The sequence below is a fragment of the Peromyscus maniculatus genome, chromosome 13 (assembly GCF_049852395.1).
Source record: "Peromyscus maniculatus bairdii isolate BWxNUB_F1_BW_parent chromosome 13, HU_Pman_BW_mat_3.1, whole genome shotgun sequence".
NCBI lineage: Eukaryota > Metazoa > Chordata > Mammalia > Rodentia > Cricetidae > Peromyscus > Peromyscus maniculatus.
In genome coordinates, this window is record NC_134864.1 from 5,705,968 (window position 1) to 5,722,494 (window position 16,527).

The window sequence follows — 16,527 nt, forward strand, 5'->3', positions numbered from 1 at the left end:
GCCTTGAACTCACAGAGATCTGCCTGTCTCTGCCTCCTGAGGGCTGGAATTAATAGCAAGCGCTACCATGCCCAGGAAATGGGATGTTTTAATGGAGCATTGTAGTCCTTGGACATGGCACTCCTATTTTGTTAGGAATTTTGCCTCTCTATAGATGCAGTATATTGACTTGTGTCCTCCGCCCCACTTATTTTCTTCCATTGTCTCTCTGTCTTTTTATCTTTGTCGAATGTTGGCACTGGTTTAGCTGGCTTCATAACATCTTTAAAAGTGGAGAGTCAGGCTGGGCGGTCCCTGCGCTCGGGAGGCAGAGCCAGGTGGAACTCATCTCTGTGAGTTTGAGGCCAGCCTGGTCTACAGAGGGAGATCCAGGACAGCCACCAAAACTACACAGAGAAACCCTGTCTCAAAAAACCAAAAAACCAAAAAAAAAAAAAAAAAAAAAAGAAAGAAAGAAAGAAAAAAGGAGAGTCAGTGGTTACCTGTTGTTTTCTGATAAACTTTATGTAAGTTTGTGTTATTTCCTTCTTAAATGTTTACTATAATTTACTAGTGAAACATGAAGTGTTAGAGTTTCCTTTTGGGTACAGTTTTTGATAATACATCTTTATAGTCTCCTTTTTCTTTTCTTACATATTGGATGAACCCAGGGTCTTTTCTGTTAGGTGAGTGTTCTACTACTCAGATTTATAACCTTACCTTTTGATATTTCTGACAATGAATTCAGGTTTTAGAAATGAGCATCGTCTATTCAGACTTTGTTACTGTATCTTCTTCCTCCAGCTGTGTCTGTTGGAGGGAGAAGTGTGAGCTTTATGAGAGGGTTCTCAGATGTGTTATCTCTTTCTAGATCATGCCTAAACAAAGCTGGGTTAACTGCTTTATTGTTTTCTAGGTCTACCCTTTGGGATTTCTGGGAAGCTGCTCTGTTTTCACGGATGTGGGACAGTGTCGTGGCTGTGCATGGTCAGGGGAGGTGGCTCCTCGGTCACTCTGGCTGCTTCAGCCACCTGCAAGCCAGGCCTTCTCACTGTGGTGGCTCACATCCTGCTGATACGTTCATGACCTGGTACACAAGGCCTCTGAGGCAGGGTTCACCACGGGGAAAGAGGTTTTGAACTGTTTTCAGGTCTTTTCAAATCTTAAATCCTATAGTTAGAATGCCTTCCTCCCCTTCCCTCCCCTCCCCTCCCCTCCCCTCCCCTCCCCTCCCCTCCCCTCCCCTCCCCTCCTCTCCCTTCCCCCTCTCCTCCTTCTTTAGTCTTTTTGACACACCAAGAGGAATAAGGAAGCAATTATAAGTTTGGTCAGAAGGAAAAGATGCACTACCTCTGTGATACCTGAATCACATGAGGAACGGGTGCCTGTAGAAGAGGAAGTGTCATTCTTTGGTACTTGTTCTTGTATGTGGTGACTTCCCTGCCTTGGGATGTGGTCTAAACTGGCCTTTTCTGGGTATTTGACAAGTGACAGCCCCTGGACCAAGTGTGTGATTCCATCAAGGACTTACAGAGGACAGGCAGCTAGATTGGTAGGACTTTTTTCTCTTAGGACACTGCACAGCAACTTATTGCATGCAGGTTCTTGGCATCTATAAGAGGCACTCATGTACCCTTTGCATCTTAAGGGGCCTGAGGTATTCATGTATTTGCAGCCAGGATCTTGGGCCTAGGATTAGGGTTTCCTTGTCAGGGCTGGCAACTTAGAAGGACAGTTGTGCTTCTCAGGTTCCGAACGTTCCCTTTCTCATCGGGATTTGAAGGATAGCTGTGTTAGAGTCAGTTTCAAGTTTGTGTGCTATTACATCTGTCACAGGGTTTATTGGCAGGCACTCAGTCCCTCCAGGAGAAGCCCCACAAACCTACCTTGAATATTCGCTCTACCTTGAATATCCATTTTATTTGTGTGAAAGGAGATAAGCACAGATGGACTTCCAGCAAGAGGCACTTGCTGTGATTCTTTGAGTTCAGTTCAGACTGGTCCTGAGAGGACCTACATGATGACTTTGTGACCGTGAAGAGGACTGTCTCAATGTGAACGTCCTGGCCTTGTCTCTTTAGTCCTTTAGCTTGGCTCTACCGTGACAATGTTTGAGACTTTGATGGCATGTGTGCTCAAAGGAATGTAGTCATGATGTTTTTCTCCTCAAATATTTTTCCTTGCTCAGCTTGCTCCTTTTCATAATAAATCTTTATCAGAGTTAACACTAATAACCACACAACAGAGTCTGTAGTAGGCTGTTTTGAGATTCCCTCTGCACTTTATCTTTAGGCAGACTCTTCAGACAAGGGCAAAAAGCAGCCACTTTTTTCACCAAAATATCACAAGACTAGTCTCTAGGCCACATACTGACATTTTTCTACTCGGAAACTTCTTGATCCCCACAGTTCAAATCATTCTCAGTACCCTTGTCTTCCATGCTCCTATTAGTACGGCCCACTAAGCAGTGCTTAATGCATTCCACTGCTTTCCTAACCCAAAGTACCAAAGTCCAAATTGCTCCAAACAAAAACATGGCCAGGCCTATCACAGCAATACCCCAGTCCCTGGTAACAATTTGTCTTAGTTAGGGCTTTTATTGCTGTGAAGAGACAGCATGACCATGGCAACTCTTATAAACGAAAACATTTAATTTGGGTGGCTCACTTACAGTTCAGAGGTTCAGTCTATTATCGTCATGGCGGGGAACATGGTAGAGTGTAGCCACTATGAGTTCATATGTGCAGCTGCCCTCTTGTGTTTGGAAAGCTCTGTTTACCTGTCATCAACCACTTCTGGCTCTTAAAATCTTTCTTATTTTCTGCAACTTGTTTTTTTTTTTTTGGTGGTTTTTGGTTTTTGGAGATGGGATTTCTCTCTGTAGCTTTGGCTGTCCTGGAACTTGCTCCATAGACCAGGCTGGCCTTGAACTCACAGAAATCTGCCTGCTTCTGCTTCCAGAGTATTGTGATTAAAGATATGCACCACCACTGCCTGGCCCTGACCCATTTTCTAGGAAGGTCCCTGAGATTTGGTGGGAGGGGTGAGCTGTCCCGTTAGGCTTGAGCCCTTTACACTCTTACTGTCCGCATGTTAGGCACTTGGGTGTTTCTGTGCTCCTCCTCATCTGGTGCAAGAAGCTTTTCTGATGAGGGCTGAGAGATGCACTAATCTATGGGCATAGCAGCAGTTCATTAGGAATTGTTATAATACTATGTCCATTTAGTAGAATAATAGTAGGTTTTCTCCTAGGTCCTATGATCTGTTTTGTCATGGAGTTTTGGTCCTGAAAACTGTGCCAGATAAGGGTTCTATCTCATGGAGTGGGTCTTAAATCCAATCAGAAAGTGTGTGGTAACTTCTTGGCTAGATATGCCCGCTAGTGTTAATTCATGTACTAGCGGGCATATCTAGCCAAGACAAATATAGATCACAGGTTCATCTTAGGTAAGATGGATTACTTTTCTTTGTCTGGTAGTGTGCATAGCACCCTCTAGCACTGTAAAATCTAGCCAGTAGGGATGGAGCTTCCAGGTCAGTACCCACTTGATTTTCTCCAGGTTTTATGACTCAAGTGTGTGGTATTTTCAGTAATAGGGTCTTATTGGCAAGTTCTGGAGGGTAACCAAGAGCAATGGCAATGTAATGTTTGGGGACCCTAGGAGACCTAACAACTCAAAAGAGGTTCTTTTCTTCAGCTTTACTGTATTGTTGTCAGGTTCCTTGATATTCCTGCCTGTTTGAGGTTAGAGTGTCACTACTGAGGCAGTGAGTTAATTTATTTTTGACAACTGGGAGATAACTAGACGATTCCATTCCTTTGCTTCCTGTGATGATGAAGATGGTATCTCAGCTAAGATTATATTTGGATATTTAGCTGAAGAGTTAGAGGTTTCTTTTTCTTCCATAGGAAGGACTGGTTTAACATCCCAGTGGAGGGTGGAAACTCAGCTCCCTGCTGTTTTTTCTGTTTCCACTATTCTTAGGATGAGGAGTCCCCATCAAGGTTTCCTTTGGAAGCAAGATGCCTGCTGCAGGGATCAAGCAAGGGCCAGTGGGTGGCTGCTGCTTAGTCTCCTGTGCGATGGTGCTGGAGGCCCACCTGGCGGTGTCAGCCTAACTCTTCCTTTGCTACCCCAGCTGTGTAGTGTTTCGTCTAGGCCTGGGCTTCACCAGCTGGAGAGCTGTGTTTGAGGAGGGCTGCCTCAGGTGCAGGGGTTTGTTTGTTTGTTTTTTAAACTTTGATTGTTAATGTGTGTGTGTGTGTGTGTTTACACATGCATACCATGATGTGTGTGGAGATCAGTTCTCTCTTTCCATCATGTGGGTCTTGGGGATTGAACGTAGGTTGTCATACTTGGCCTCAGTGCCTTCACTTGCTGCGCTGTCTCCCTGGCCCTCAGAGAGTGGTTCTGTATGGACAGTTTGTTTGAGTGCTGTGGTGGTTGAATGAAATGTCCCCATAGTCTTTGGTATTGGAATCCTTGCTTCTCATTGTGGGAGGTTTAGGGTGTGTGGCCTTGCTAGAGGAAGTAGTCACTGGGGGCTTTGCGAGGTTAAAGGTGCCACTCATTTCAAGTCCTCTCTCTTTGCTTGCTGCTTATTTAAGAGATGAGCTCTCAGCTGTTCCTGCCGCCCTGCCTACCTAATGCCATGCTTCCTCACCATGAAAAGTAGAAAAGTAGTTAATGCAAATACCGTTTGCTGTAGACTGAAAAATATAGAAGATCAGAAGAAAGAGGAAAAAATGATACAGTCGTCTCATGAGATGTGAACTTCTAGGCATTGTATGCCTTGCCTTTAATGGGTCTTAAAAAAAAACGTTGTATAATATACATATGTCATGCTCTATGTTCATCCAAGCCTTTTTATTGTGATAAAGTACATTGATTGCTGTCTCAGTTGTTAGATGTGTGTGCTCTGAATATACCCCTTCACCGATTCCCTGTGGATCCTGTACAGCCTCTTGCTTTCGGTTTGCATCCCATGCTGCTGTGCTGGTTTATTTAACTCCTGCAAGCATTGAACTTAGAAACATCCCCAAGACTGACTTATGAGTAAAGGTCCACTACTGCCCTTGCTTCTCTGCTCTGGGCAGGGTCACTGCTTAGTCAGGTCCACTTCCAGTGGTCAGAGGACTGCACACAGACTTTGAGCTATGATGGTTGCCTAAGAGCAACTTAATTGTACTGTTGTCAGTGGTGAACTTGGGCATATACCATCAGATAAATTCCATCAGATAAATATTGGCAGAGAAAAGTGGATAAATATGGTTTGGTAGCTGTCAGAATTGAGGCCAAAGTCTTTCCATTCCCCTCTCCCCTCACTATCCCTTGTAGCCCACAGCAGGAGTACTTGCCTTTCTGCTGTCCCAGCTTTCTCTAGCAAGGTTCTCAGGATTGAGAACACCCTCCCCACAGTATAGCTGCAAGCTCTGCTTGGAACTGCTTCTCTTGTCTTTGCCCTTGTTTCTGGAACTTACTCACAGTGACTTCTATCTGTTAAGCTTTTATATGAAGTAAAGACCTAGCTAGTTAGTGGTGGCGCACGCCTTTAATCTCAGCACTAGGGAGGCAGAGGCAGGTAGATCTCTCTGAGTTCCAGGATAGCCTGGTCTACAGAGTGAGTTCCAGGACAGCCAGGGCTACTACATACAGAGAAACTCTGTCTTGAAAAACCAAAACCAAAACAGACAAACAAACAAACAAACAAACAAACAAAAAGAGGTAAAGACCTAAACTTACTGAGATATGTTTCCTTATGGGTTTAAAATTTATATATTAACAAATACAGGATTTCTGCCATTTCCTTGATTACAGTTATGTAGGGTCTAAATGGCTGCCCCAGACTTCTGATGATTTTCACTGTATATTTGTGCATAATGAGAGAGGTTTTAGGAATCTAGTGTATCATAGCAAAAGACCATGGAGTGTATCCATTATGCTATTTCATTTCTATCCCCTTTTCTGTAAGTATTATAGCTGAGAGTCTAGAAATGAGCAGTGTTACGCAGATCTCAAACATGGGTTCTGAAGCGTCAATGGGGAGGAAGAGTTGGGGTGCATGCTCCTGAAAGGGACATTTGGAGACAAATTGACTGTTGTGTGCTGCTGGCCTCTGCAGGATGAAGTGCAGGATGCTTGTTACACAGCCCCTCAACTCTACAGATTTTTTTTTTTGGTTGTTGTTGTTATTGCTGTTGTTTTTGTTTCATTTTGAGTTTTGGAAACACAGTCTCACTATCTATAACTTTGGCTGGCCTGAAAGTTAGTATGTATAGACCAAGCTGGCCTTGAACTCAGAGACCTGATTTCTGCATTCGGAGTGCTGGGTTTACAGGTGTGTGCCATTATACCCAACTACTACTACAGGGCTGTGGGGACAGCCCTGTTACAGAGAATTATTTGGCTCAAAATATAGTAATGTCAAGGTTGGGAGGTCCTGATACAAACCAGTGGTTTTCAGGTCATGTCCTGTAATGAAGGGTACATGAGAATGTAGGTTTATGAAGCCTATCAGTTATACACTCTTTGATTTGCTTTTGATACTATTGCACCAGGAGGCTCTTTCTGTGCCGCCAATGTGCTTGTCGTCATCTCTTAATAGTCTGCCGTGTATGTCCATCATGGAACACTCATAACCTCTCTGGTTTAGACATCTAGAGTAGTTCTCAGACCTCCTGGATAGAGCCTGTTTGTGTTTTGACTCCTGCATGCTGGTCAGCTGTCACAGATGGCTGCAGGAGATGTTCCACTGGGTTTCAGCTCCTGAACCAGAGGTTCCTTCTGTAGACGCTTCCTTTCCTCCCGGAGGCACATCCCACTCACTCAGCCAAGGTCAACGCAGACAGTTTCCCACAGCTGAACACAACTGAATTTAATGAAGCAGCAGCAGATATGAAAAAGATAGCCAAATGTTCATCATTTTTCCTTTTTAGATAGAACTTTCTCTTTTTGCTTTATTTTACTTTTTGTTTCTTTTTTTTTTTCTTTTTTTTTTTTAAAGATTTATTTATTTATTATGTATACATTGTTCTGTCTGTACGTATCCCCACAGGCCAGAAGAGGGCACCAGATCTCATTACAGATGGTTGTGAGCCACCATGTGGTTGCTGGGAATTGAACTCAGGACCCCTGGAAGAGCAAGCAGTGCTCTTAACCTCTGAGCCATCTCTCCAGCCCCTACTTTTTGTTTCTTTAACAAAAGACTTTTGGATAGATCACATGCTGGGCTGTGTGCTGCATGCCTGGGCTTCCTGGACTGGAAGGGTAGTGTGGGCAGATGGCTTTGCTTTGGTGGCACCTGGACTGGAAGGGTGGAAGGGGCAGATGGCTTTGCTTTGGTGGCACCTGGACTGGAAGGGTAGGATGGGCAGATGGCTTAACTTTGGTGGCACCTGGACTGGAAGGGTGGAAGGGGCAGATGGCTTTGCTTTGGTGGCACCTGGACTGGAAGGGTGGAAGGGGCAGATGGCTTTGCTTTGGTGGCACCTGGACTGGAAGGGTAGGATGGGCAGATGGCTTTGCTTTGGTGGCACCTGCCAGCTGTGATGCAGCCCTTCCCTGTCTCCAGTTCTTTCTTTCTTTATCACAGTTTTTCATACAATATATTCTGATCATGGTTTCTTCTTCTCTGACTCTTCTCAGGTGTCCTTTCTTTCCTTCTCTCTTTAGAGAGCAAACAGGCAAACAACAATAAAAAAACAAAACTCCAAACCAAACAATCAGAATAGAAAAAGAAACACCTATACTCACAACCCATAAAAACACAAAAACAGAAACCCATAATATACAAGTAAAACAAAAAACAAAAACAAAAACAAAAAAAACAAACACCAAAACAAAACAAAGTAATAATACTCGACAAAAAGTCCACAAAATACCATTGGGTTCATTATGTGCTGCCGGCTACTTCTGGGCATGTGGCCTGTCCATAAGTGTGGTTAATATAACCAATAAGACTCCATTGGAGAAAACCAATTTTTCCTTTGTAAGTGGGTGTTGGTTGCAGATAGCTTCTTGATTAGGGGTAGGAGCCAATGTCCATGTCCCCCTTTCAGTGTTTCTTACTCCCAGTTCTACTGGGGGATTGGAGGAAGCATGTGGCAGCTGTCCTGCCAAGATTTCCTGTCATGGCTATGGACTGGATGGTGGTAACTTGTGGGACCCTGTGGAGGCCTAGACCTGTCTTGAGCTTTTTCTACCAGGTGGGGCTTGGCGGGTGGGTGGTGGTAGTGGTGGTGGTGGTGGTGGTGGTGGTGGTGGTGGTGGTGGTGGTGGTGGTGTCTGTTTTGTGTTCCACGGTCTACACATATCCCAGCTGCTGTGAGTGGTCTGTCTGGGGTGCTTCCAGTTAGGGAACAGTGCATGGGTACCCAGGGGCCAGAGCTGCACCAGAACAGCAGGATGTGAGTAACAGGAAGTGACAGGAATTGCCCTGGGCGCCGGACCCTTTCTGGGCCACCTTCCTGAGCCAGGAGCTATATTTAGCAGAGCATTTCCCAATCCTGTTCTGTGCAGACACTGCCTGCCACCTCCCCAGTCAGTGACTGGATGGTACAGTTCTAGTGTTACAGTTCCAGTGTTACAGTTCTGTGTCCCTGGTCTAGCCATGTGACCCACAGGTTGCTGTTGACTGTAAAACTTCTTCCCACTTGTGCCGGTTCTCTTGGATGCAGAAACACTTGAAGCAGCTGCAGAGTGGAGAGCAATGGGCCAGAGACAGAGCTCGTGGGAGACTGTTAGGGTCTCGGGGTAAGAGGTAAGGCTTTCCTGGAGATTGAGAAGACTGTTTCTGAAAAGAGGAAGGTCTTTAAAACTTCTGACTTCATGTACATGCTAGAAACATCCTTCTGTTCTTACCTGCCAGAAGAAATGCTGCAGATCTCTCTGATTCATCCCAAAGGTTCCAAGCTGTGGTGAAAGGGATGATTTCCCTGTGGTCCCAGTGTAGACGGTGCAATGTGTAGACCACACCTGTCCTGCCATGTTCTGATCTACGTAGAGCTAGGTTTTCACCCTAAGGCATCTGTTCACACCCTCAGCCATATGGCACATGTGTCCATAGTTAGGGAAGAGTCTCAGTTTGCGGTGGTGGACATCCTTTGAAGTCACTGATTGAATGTTTGGGGTTAAGGTGTTTTTTTTTTGGTCTCTTCTGAAAACGTCCTCGGAGAGGTTTAGATGATGCCTTCCCCTTCCATGCCTAAAGCATCAGCTGTGCTTCTGAGACCTTAGCCACTCTGAGGATTCAGGCAGCTACACAGTAGAATGGCATCTGAGAGGCTCTCTGAAACTAGTTGTCTGCTGTAGACTTAGGAGACCCCCTAAATATAGCTTCTGGCCCAGGAAGATGGCCCAAGAGAGGTCCTTCAACTGTGGCCTCAGGAGACCCCTCCCATTTCCTCAGCCAAAGAGTCCACTGGTGTGTGGTTGCCAACTAGCCTCTTTTTTCTTTTTTTAATTTTTATTTGTCTTTATTTTATGTGTACATTTGTCCATGTGACAATGTCAGATCCTCTGGAACTGGAGTTACAGACAGTTGTGAGCTGCCATGGGAATTGAACCCAAGTCTTCTGGAAGAGCAGCCAGTGCTCTTAACTGCTGAGTCATCTCTTCAGCCCACCAGCTAGCCTCTTATATTTCTGAGCTTTGAATATAAACCAGAGTTGTATTATTATTTCGGTTCTGCATCTCTATTTTTTATGCTGAAACATTTAAGGCATTCACAAAGTCACTCTGCTTCCTAGCCAAAGACACGTGGGTATTCACTGAAGGAAGCTCTTGGATAGTCTTCCCTCCCCAGTCTCAATTCTGTTCTGCTAGTGCTTGAGTTGGGTGTTCATCATGCTTTGCTGGCTCTTCTGTAGGTATATATAGGTGGAACACTAGGAAGTGCTGCCCAGCTGGTTTAAAACTTGAATTAGTGGCATCATGCTTGTATAGCCCCGTGTTTCCTAGGTTTATGAGTGTGAATTTATTAATGTGGGCCTTTCATTAAGTAGCTCAGGTATGGCCTCTTCCTAATTCCTGGAGTTAAATGTGAATTCTTATAGAGTTCTGTTTACAACTGCAGCCCAGGGTAAAGACCACAAAGTTGGTTTTCATAGGTTCCATAATGTTCCAGAACTTTTGGAATGCTCCAACCCACTGACAGTAGGTTTCCCTAGATTTTGCTACTATTAGCTGTGGTGCCAAGGATATAAGTATCTTTGTGTTCCTGGCATATAGGCAGCAGTCTCGGGCATGTGTTTCTAGGGATAGAATGACCAGGTCTGCACATCTTCAGTTAGACCAGATACTATTACATTGCTCCCCCAAACTGTGATGCATGTGCTGCTTAGTAATAGAATCTGCTTCAAGATCATGCACAAATATCATGGTGTGTACTTACACAGGTATAGATGGCATGGCTGGTTACTTCTGGGCTGCCAACCTGTAGAACATATTGCTGTCGTGAATACTGTAGAAACTTGTCACATGGTGGTAAGTATTTGTTTATCTGGCCAGGAAAGAACAGTAAATGATGTGTTTATCATATTATTCTTTATTAATAAGAAATCAGGAGTCAAATATTGTAGTAAGAACCTGAATGATCAGAGAAGCTGTGGGGAAGCAACCAGTGACCTCCTATCACGTCCGTTCCTCCATCCAAAAAAGGACTGAGATGTAGCTAGAGTGTTCCTGCCTGGCCCACAGTCAGGACAATTCTTTGTCACCCGCCAGTCCCACAGCCGCTCAGACCCAACCAAGTAAACACAGAGACTTATATTGCTTACAAGCTGTATGGCCGTGGCAGGCTTCTTGCTAACTGTTCTTATAGCTTAAATTAATCCACTTCCATAAATCTATACCCTGCCACGCAGCTCGTGGCTTACCAGCATCTTTTTATGCTGCTTTTCCTGGCGGGGGGGGGGGGGGGCTGGCAGTGACTCCTGCCTTCTTGTTCTTTTATTTCTCCTCTCTGTTAGTCCCGCCTATACTTCCTGCCTAGCCATGGCCAATCAGGTTTTATTTATTGACCAATCAGAGCAACACATTTGACATACAGACCATCCCCCAGCACAGCCAAGTGCAGACCATTGCAGACACCTGCACTCAGGCCCATGATCCTAATCATCCTCTATGCGGACCTGCTGGGTAAAGCCATGAGGAACCCGAGAATGGGCTCCCACAGGACATACAGAACATCCCACAGCACTGAGATCCTTTCTAAGCCCCGCCTTACTACTTCTGTTTCTCTATCTGTCCTCAGTCTTCCAAATAACTCTATGGTTAACTTTGGTCTGCTAGTGGCTAGCTCCACCCTCTGATTCAAAACAAACTTTATTGTCAGAATGCAATCAAAATATCACACAACAAGTAAAAATAACAGGTAGCAGGATCTCTTCAACAGCCCAACTTGTACCTGGTGTCTGCCATTGATGGAGATGGCATGTGAGGTGCTAATGAGTAGTTTCATTCATAATGTACCACACTGGTGGTAAGATGACGACTTTATGGATGTGACAAGACATTGGCCACAACTTTAATATAGACACTTTGAATCACCATGTCTAAAGCAGAACTACTGATCCCTGCCTCTCAACCCAGCCTCCTTCACCCCTGGGGCCCTGGTCTCAACATGGAAGCTGGCCTTACCCACTGCCCGAGGGGGCCTGTTGACTTTCTATTACCCATCTGGCTTGTCCACAACTCCTGTGGGCTTCAGAGCACATTAGGGCCCAGCCCTCTTCTCTCTGCCCTGGTGCTGGATTGCTAAGCTGTCTCCCAAAGGTTTCTTGACTGCTGCCTGTTGGTTTTCAGTGGGGTATGCAGAATATTGCTGGAGACATGAGTCAGAAGCCAGCCTCTGTGAAGAAGCTGTTGGATTTTATCATTTCATCTGCAGTAGAAGTTACTGTTTTATGGGGCCTGCATGGTCCACCATCTCTGTCTTGCCTCATTTAGTTCACCTTTTGGAACTCATCACCCATTCCATCTTTGCTCTTGAGTCACCTGGGTACCGCTCCCTGTGGGGTTTCTTTCTTTCTTCTTCTTCTTTTTTTTTCTGGTCTCCTTTTCTTTTCTTTTTCTTTTTTTTTTTTTTGTTTTTTGTTTTTTTGTTTTTTTTCGAGACAGGGTTTCTCTGTGTAGCTTTGCGCCTTTCCTGGAACTCACTTGGTAGCCCAGGCTGGCCTCGAACTCACAGAGATCCACCTGACTCCGCCTCCCGAGTGCTGGGATTAAAGGCGTGCGCCGCCGCCGCCGCCGCCGCCGCCGCCGCCGCCGCCGCCGCCGCCGCCGCCGCCGCCGCCGCCGCCGCCGCCGCCGCCGCCGCCGCCGCCGCCGCCGCCGCCGCCGCCGCCGCCGCCACCACCACCCGACTCCTTTTCTTATACATCACATTATGTTCTGTGAGACTCACTTTTGTGTTCGAGTGTTTGTCTACAAACGGGTTTTACCTGTTTGTTCAAATAGAAAATACTGCCTAGATTTATTTCTGAGGAGGAAAGGAGTTAGAGAGGAGGTGGGATTTGGAGGTGGTTTCTAACTTGGGGTGCTGAGTGGCTGGAGGCAGTCACTAGCTTCTGAGGGCAGTTGGCAGGAAGACTTCAACCCTCCTTTGGTGTATACATGGGACTCCTGAGGCACCTACCTGGCCATTGGTTTGCTGTCTCATGCTGTTCCGAGCATTCCTGTTGAAGTGGATGCTGGGCAGACGACTCTCTGGGGAGGGCTCTGCCAACTGTCTTCATTCATGAATTCCTCAGCTCCACTTATCCCAGACCTTTCTTGGTAGTACTCTGCTGGGACAGGCCAAGTGCCTGGCCATTTGTTACAGCATCTGAGCCAGAGGGCGTGGGCCACAGAGCAACTATGCTAAGAGGCTTACTGAGTGCTCCCCTTGGTGCCTAGCCCTGGTACAGGGCACCTTTCCTTTGGATATGTGCTGAAGGTGTGTCTGGGATTGTTTCCTTGGCAAGCTGGGAGTCTTAGCAAGATAAGGGTGCACTTTTATAAGTGCTGAGTCAGACCTCTTAAGAAATGTGGTCTACTGTAAGGTCACTTCTCAGTGTTCCCATGTCAGACTTCATTGCTGTTGATCATGGCTTCTTGTAAATAACCTTTTCATTTTGAGTGCCTTTGTACCCTTTACTAGCTTGCCTCAGTGGAGAGCTCTTATACACTCCAGAATGTGTCCTGCAGATATGCTAGCATTGAAACCATCTAGACCTAGCGGATTGCCTTCTCTCTCAGGCACGTTCCTGCTCTCCTTTGTTTCTGCTCAAGACTTTCTTCTGCAACCCTTGTAGCCACTGGCCTACTTGCCATGCTTATAACCTTATCATTTGGGGAATGTTGTACAAATAGACTTATATGGCACATAACTCTTGGGATTGGCCGTTTCTGCCCAGCATAGTTTCCTGGAGTTTGACTTAAGTTGTGTGCATTAGTCACTGTTCTTTTTTTTTTTTTTTTTTTTTGCTGAGTATATTCCATGGTATGGATGTGCCACGGTGCTTATATTTATGGAAGGAGAGCTTCAGAGTTGTGTTCAGTGATTATGAATAAGGTTGCTGTGACCATCATGGCTATTGGATGGGTTGTATGTTCTTCCATAATGAATGCTGAAGAGTGTGATTGCTGGGTCTTATGGATGTTGCATGTTTAGTTTTTTAAAAATGATTTTGCTACACTTATTTATTAGGGGTGGTGGTGGCATGTATCATGGTGTAGTTACGGAGGTTAGAGGACAACTTGGAGGACTCAGCTGTCTCCGTTGTGTGTGTGTGTGTGTGTGTGTGTGTGTGTGTGTGTGTGTCTGGGTTGAACTTGGGGTAGTCAGGATTGGTACAAGAGCCTTTACCTGTTGAGCTGTATCAGCAGCCTGCATGTTTAATTTTTTAAAGAATCCACTATCTTCAGAGTGGTCATGCTGTGTTATATTCTAACTGACAGTGTGACCCAGTTTCTCCACCTCGTGTCCAGCTTTTGGAGGTGTTGCTGTGTGTGTGTGGGTGTGGGTAGGGTTGTGCATAGATATGTGTTTGTGTAGAGGCCAGAGGTCATCCTTGGGTTTCATTCCTTGTTTTTTGAGACAGGGTGGTCTCTTACCTAGAGCTGGAGTTAGGCTTTCTGTCTTCTCAGCTCTGAGATTACAAGTGTGCCACTATGCCCAAATTTTTATGTAGATTCTGCCTAGGACTCAGGTCCTAGTGCTTGAGTAGTTTTACTGACTAAACCACCTCCCAGTTCCCCTTGTTTGTTTTTATTGTAGCCTTCTTCATGGTGTCCAGTGTTCTTTCATCTTACCTCTGTGTGCACCTTCCTTGACTGATGAGTTGAATGGCTGTCTGTGTACTCATTTGCTACTGGCACTTCCTCTGTTGCCACAGAGTGGTTGTTATTTCTGAGTGCAAGGAAAGTAGCTTTGCATCCTCCTTGTCCTTCTCTGGATGTCATCTGGCAGCTGGGGAACAGGTCTATGCTGGAGTGCCCTGGGTATGGCAGGAGTAGGGAGCCTCTTGGCCGTTCTGCTGTGGTGGGTTTGTCTTATCAGGCTACCTCTCCTCTGGGCCTTGGTTGGAGAGAGACTTTGGAGGTGGTGGGGCTTTTCTACATGAGCGGTGATGTTAGGTCCTGTCTTCAGCTCTCATTCCGGGACATCCAGATGTTGAGAACTGAGGAGAGCACACTGTGGTCATCCTGTGCTCCCAAGGTCCACCAGCCTTTGCTGTCAATCGCCGGTGTTTTCGTTGCCTAGGGTTTTCATTTGTTGTTAGGGAGTAAGGAAGGCTGTCTTAGCTGGATTTACCTTCATGAAATCTGAAGAGCAAGTGGCTCAGCATCCAGGCTGCACACCTGCCCTGCCCACTCTGGGCTTTGCCCTGCTCCACGTGTTTTGGCCTTTGAACATTCTGGGTGCAGGGCCTCACCTTAATGGTAGGCGGCTGTTTCCTGAAATGGTTTTAGTGGTTGTTTCACCCTGATGGTGCATTATCCTCCAGGTCTTACTTCTCTGCCTTCTGTTTTGAACTCTTGAAAAATGTCAGGGTGGGAGGGGCAGCCAGTTGATGACTTACTGAGGTGTGCATTGAACCTCAGGCCACTCACCCTGCAAGAAGGGAATGAGATGAGCTGTCCCACTGTGCTGTGTGAGCCCAGAAGAGCTTGAGATTCATTCTTGTTCTCTCCTTGCCCACTGCCTGCTGCTCTGGAACTAGGAGCTTTGCAGTCTTCCCTCTGCCAAACAAGAAGCAGCTGTGGGTGGAGGGCCGCGGTGAACCTGGCCTGCCTGGTGCTGCCCCACAGCTTCCTCATTTGCTGTAGGACTTGGCGCAGCCCCATCTGGCCGCACTGGGTCTCCTCTGGAGAGAGTGAGGACTTGTTTAGGGCGTGAAGAAGGCTCGCTGGGCAAACACTGTAAGTAAAACACCCCGTGGTCACCCGAGCTTGCAGGGTTCATCTGTGTTAGCTAGCCAGTGTTGCCATCTGACACCTCCACTGTCCGCCAGCCACAGCAGGTGGGACCGCGCTTAGTTCTGACTTTTAGACACAGTCATCGTGTGTCAGGGTAGCTCCTTTGTTTGGATCCCAGGGCCTTGTACTAGACAAGTACTCTACCTCTGAGCCACACCGTCCACCCTTGTAGCTCATACCCTTTCACCACGGTTTCCCAGAGACCACTGCCTGTAGTTCAGTCATCTCCTTAGCCAGTTTTCCCAGCATAACGGCAGCTCTTTTGATACCTTGAATGTCTTGAGTCCACGTGGAGCAGTGCCTAGGTGGGATCTGCTGAGAGGAGAGACACCAGATTGCCCTTTGTGTCCTAGGAGGAAGATTCTTCTTGTGTTCCTGTTGGCAGGGCTGCAGCTGCTGCAAGTTTCTCCTTATCTCGTGGGAAATTATGCACTTGTCTGAAGAGGTAGAAGCAAAAGTTCTTTTAGACAAACAGATTTTTTTTTTTTGGAAACAGGGTCTCATGTAGACTAGACTGACCTGGAACTCCTTGCCTTTGCAGGCATTAAAGAATGCTAGAATTAAAGGCTTGTACCACCATTCCTAAGTCAAATAGAATTCTTGTCCATAGTCACTTTTCTGGAGCCATAGTGTGTATTGTAAACTTCAGGCTGTTTCTTAACGGGTCCTTTGGGTTGGCAGTAAATGGTGCAGAAATGGTAAGAAACAGCTGTGAAGTATTTCCCAGCTTCTCAGCCTCCCCTAACTGCCACTGCGTTTCCCTCCGCACCACACAGTTGCTGTGCTTGCTTTTGTTGTTTGTATGTCATGGGAGCTGTGCTGCAGAGGTTCCAGCTTCTCAGTGGCAGTGTGGATGTCTACTATATAAACACACAATAATTACTGTAGCCAGTCTCCTGCCGTCTTTGTATCTGTCAGCACATTCGTGATTTCTTCTCTCTAGGAGTGCTGCTCTGACTGACTTTCGATGCACTGTGTGTTTTCTTAGCTAGGTGAAGGGTAGAGTAAATTTATAGAAGTGCTTCTGCTGAGTTAAAAGTCTGTATTTGAATGCTTGCTAGGTTTTACCATATGCTCTCCATAAAGG

The 16,527-nt window shown here is 46.1% G+C and overlaps 1 protein-coding gene across 11 annotated transcripts in view; it reads left to right on the forward strand.

Moving 5' to 3' along the window:
- Dgkd (diacylglycerol kinase delta) overlaps nt 1-16,527 on the forward strand; it is a 96,480-nt gene that overhangs the window by 45,159 nt on the left and 34,794 nt on the right. The window contains exons 1-2 of one of the 11 annotated variants that reach the window (XM_076549538.1): nt 8,662-8,739; nt 10,376-10,463. The exons of 9 other annotated variants lie outside the window; for them this stretch is intronic. In XM_076549538.1, coding sequence (XP_076405653.1) covers nt 10,458-10,463 — 6 coding nt within the window. In that variant the 5' untranslated portion in view covers nt 8,662-8,739; nt 10,376-10,457. Of the gene's footprint in view, nt 1-8,661; nt 8,740-10,375; nt 10,464-16,527 lie in introns of those variants that run through there. One more of the 11 variants, XM_076549534.1, reaches the window with a different exon arrangement.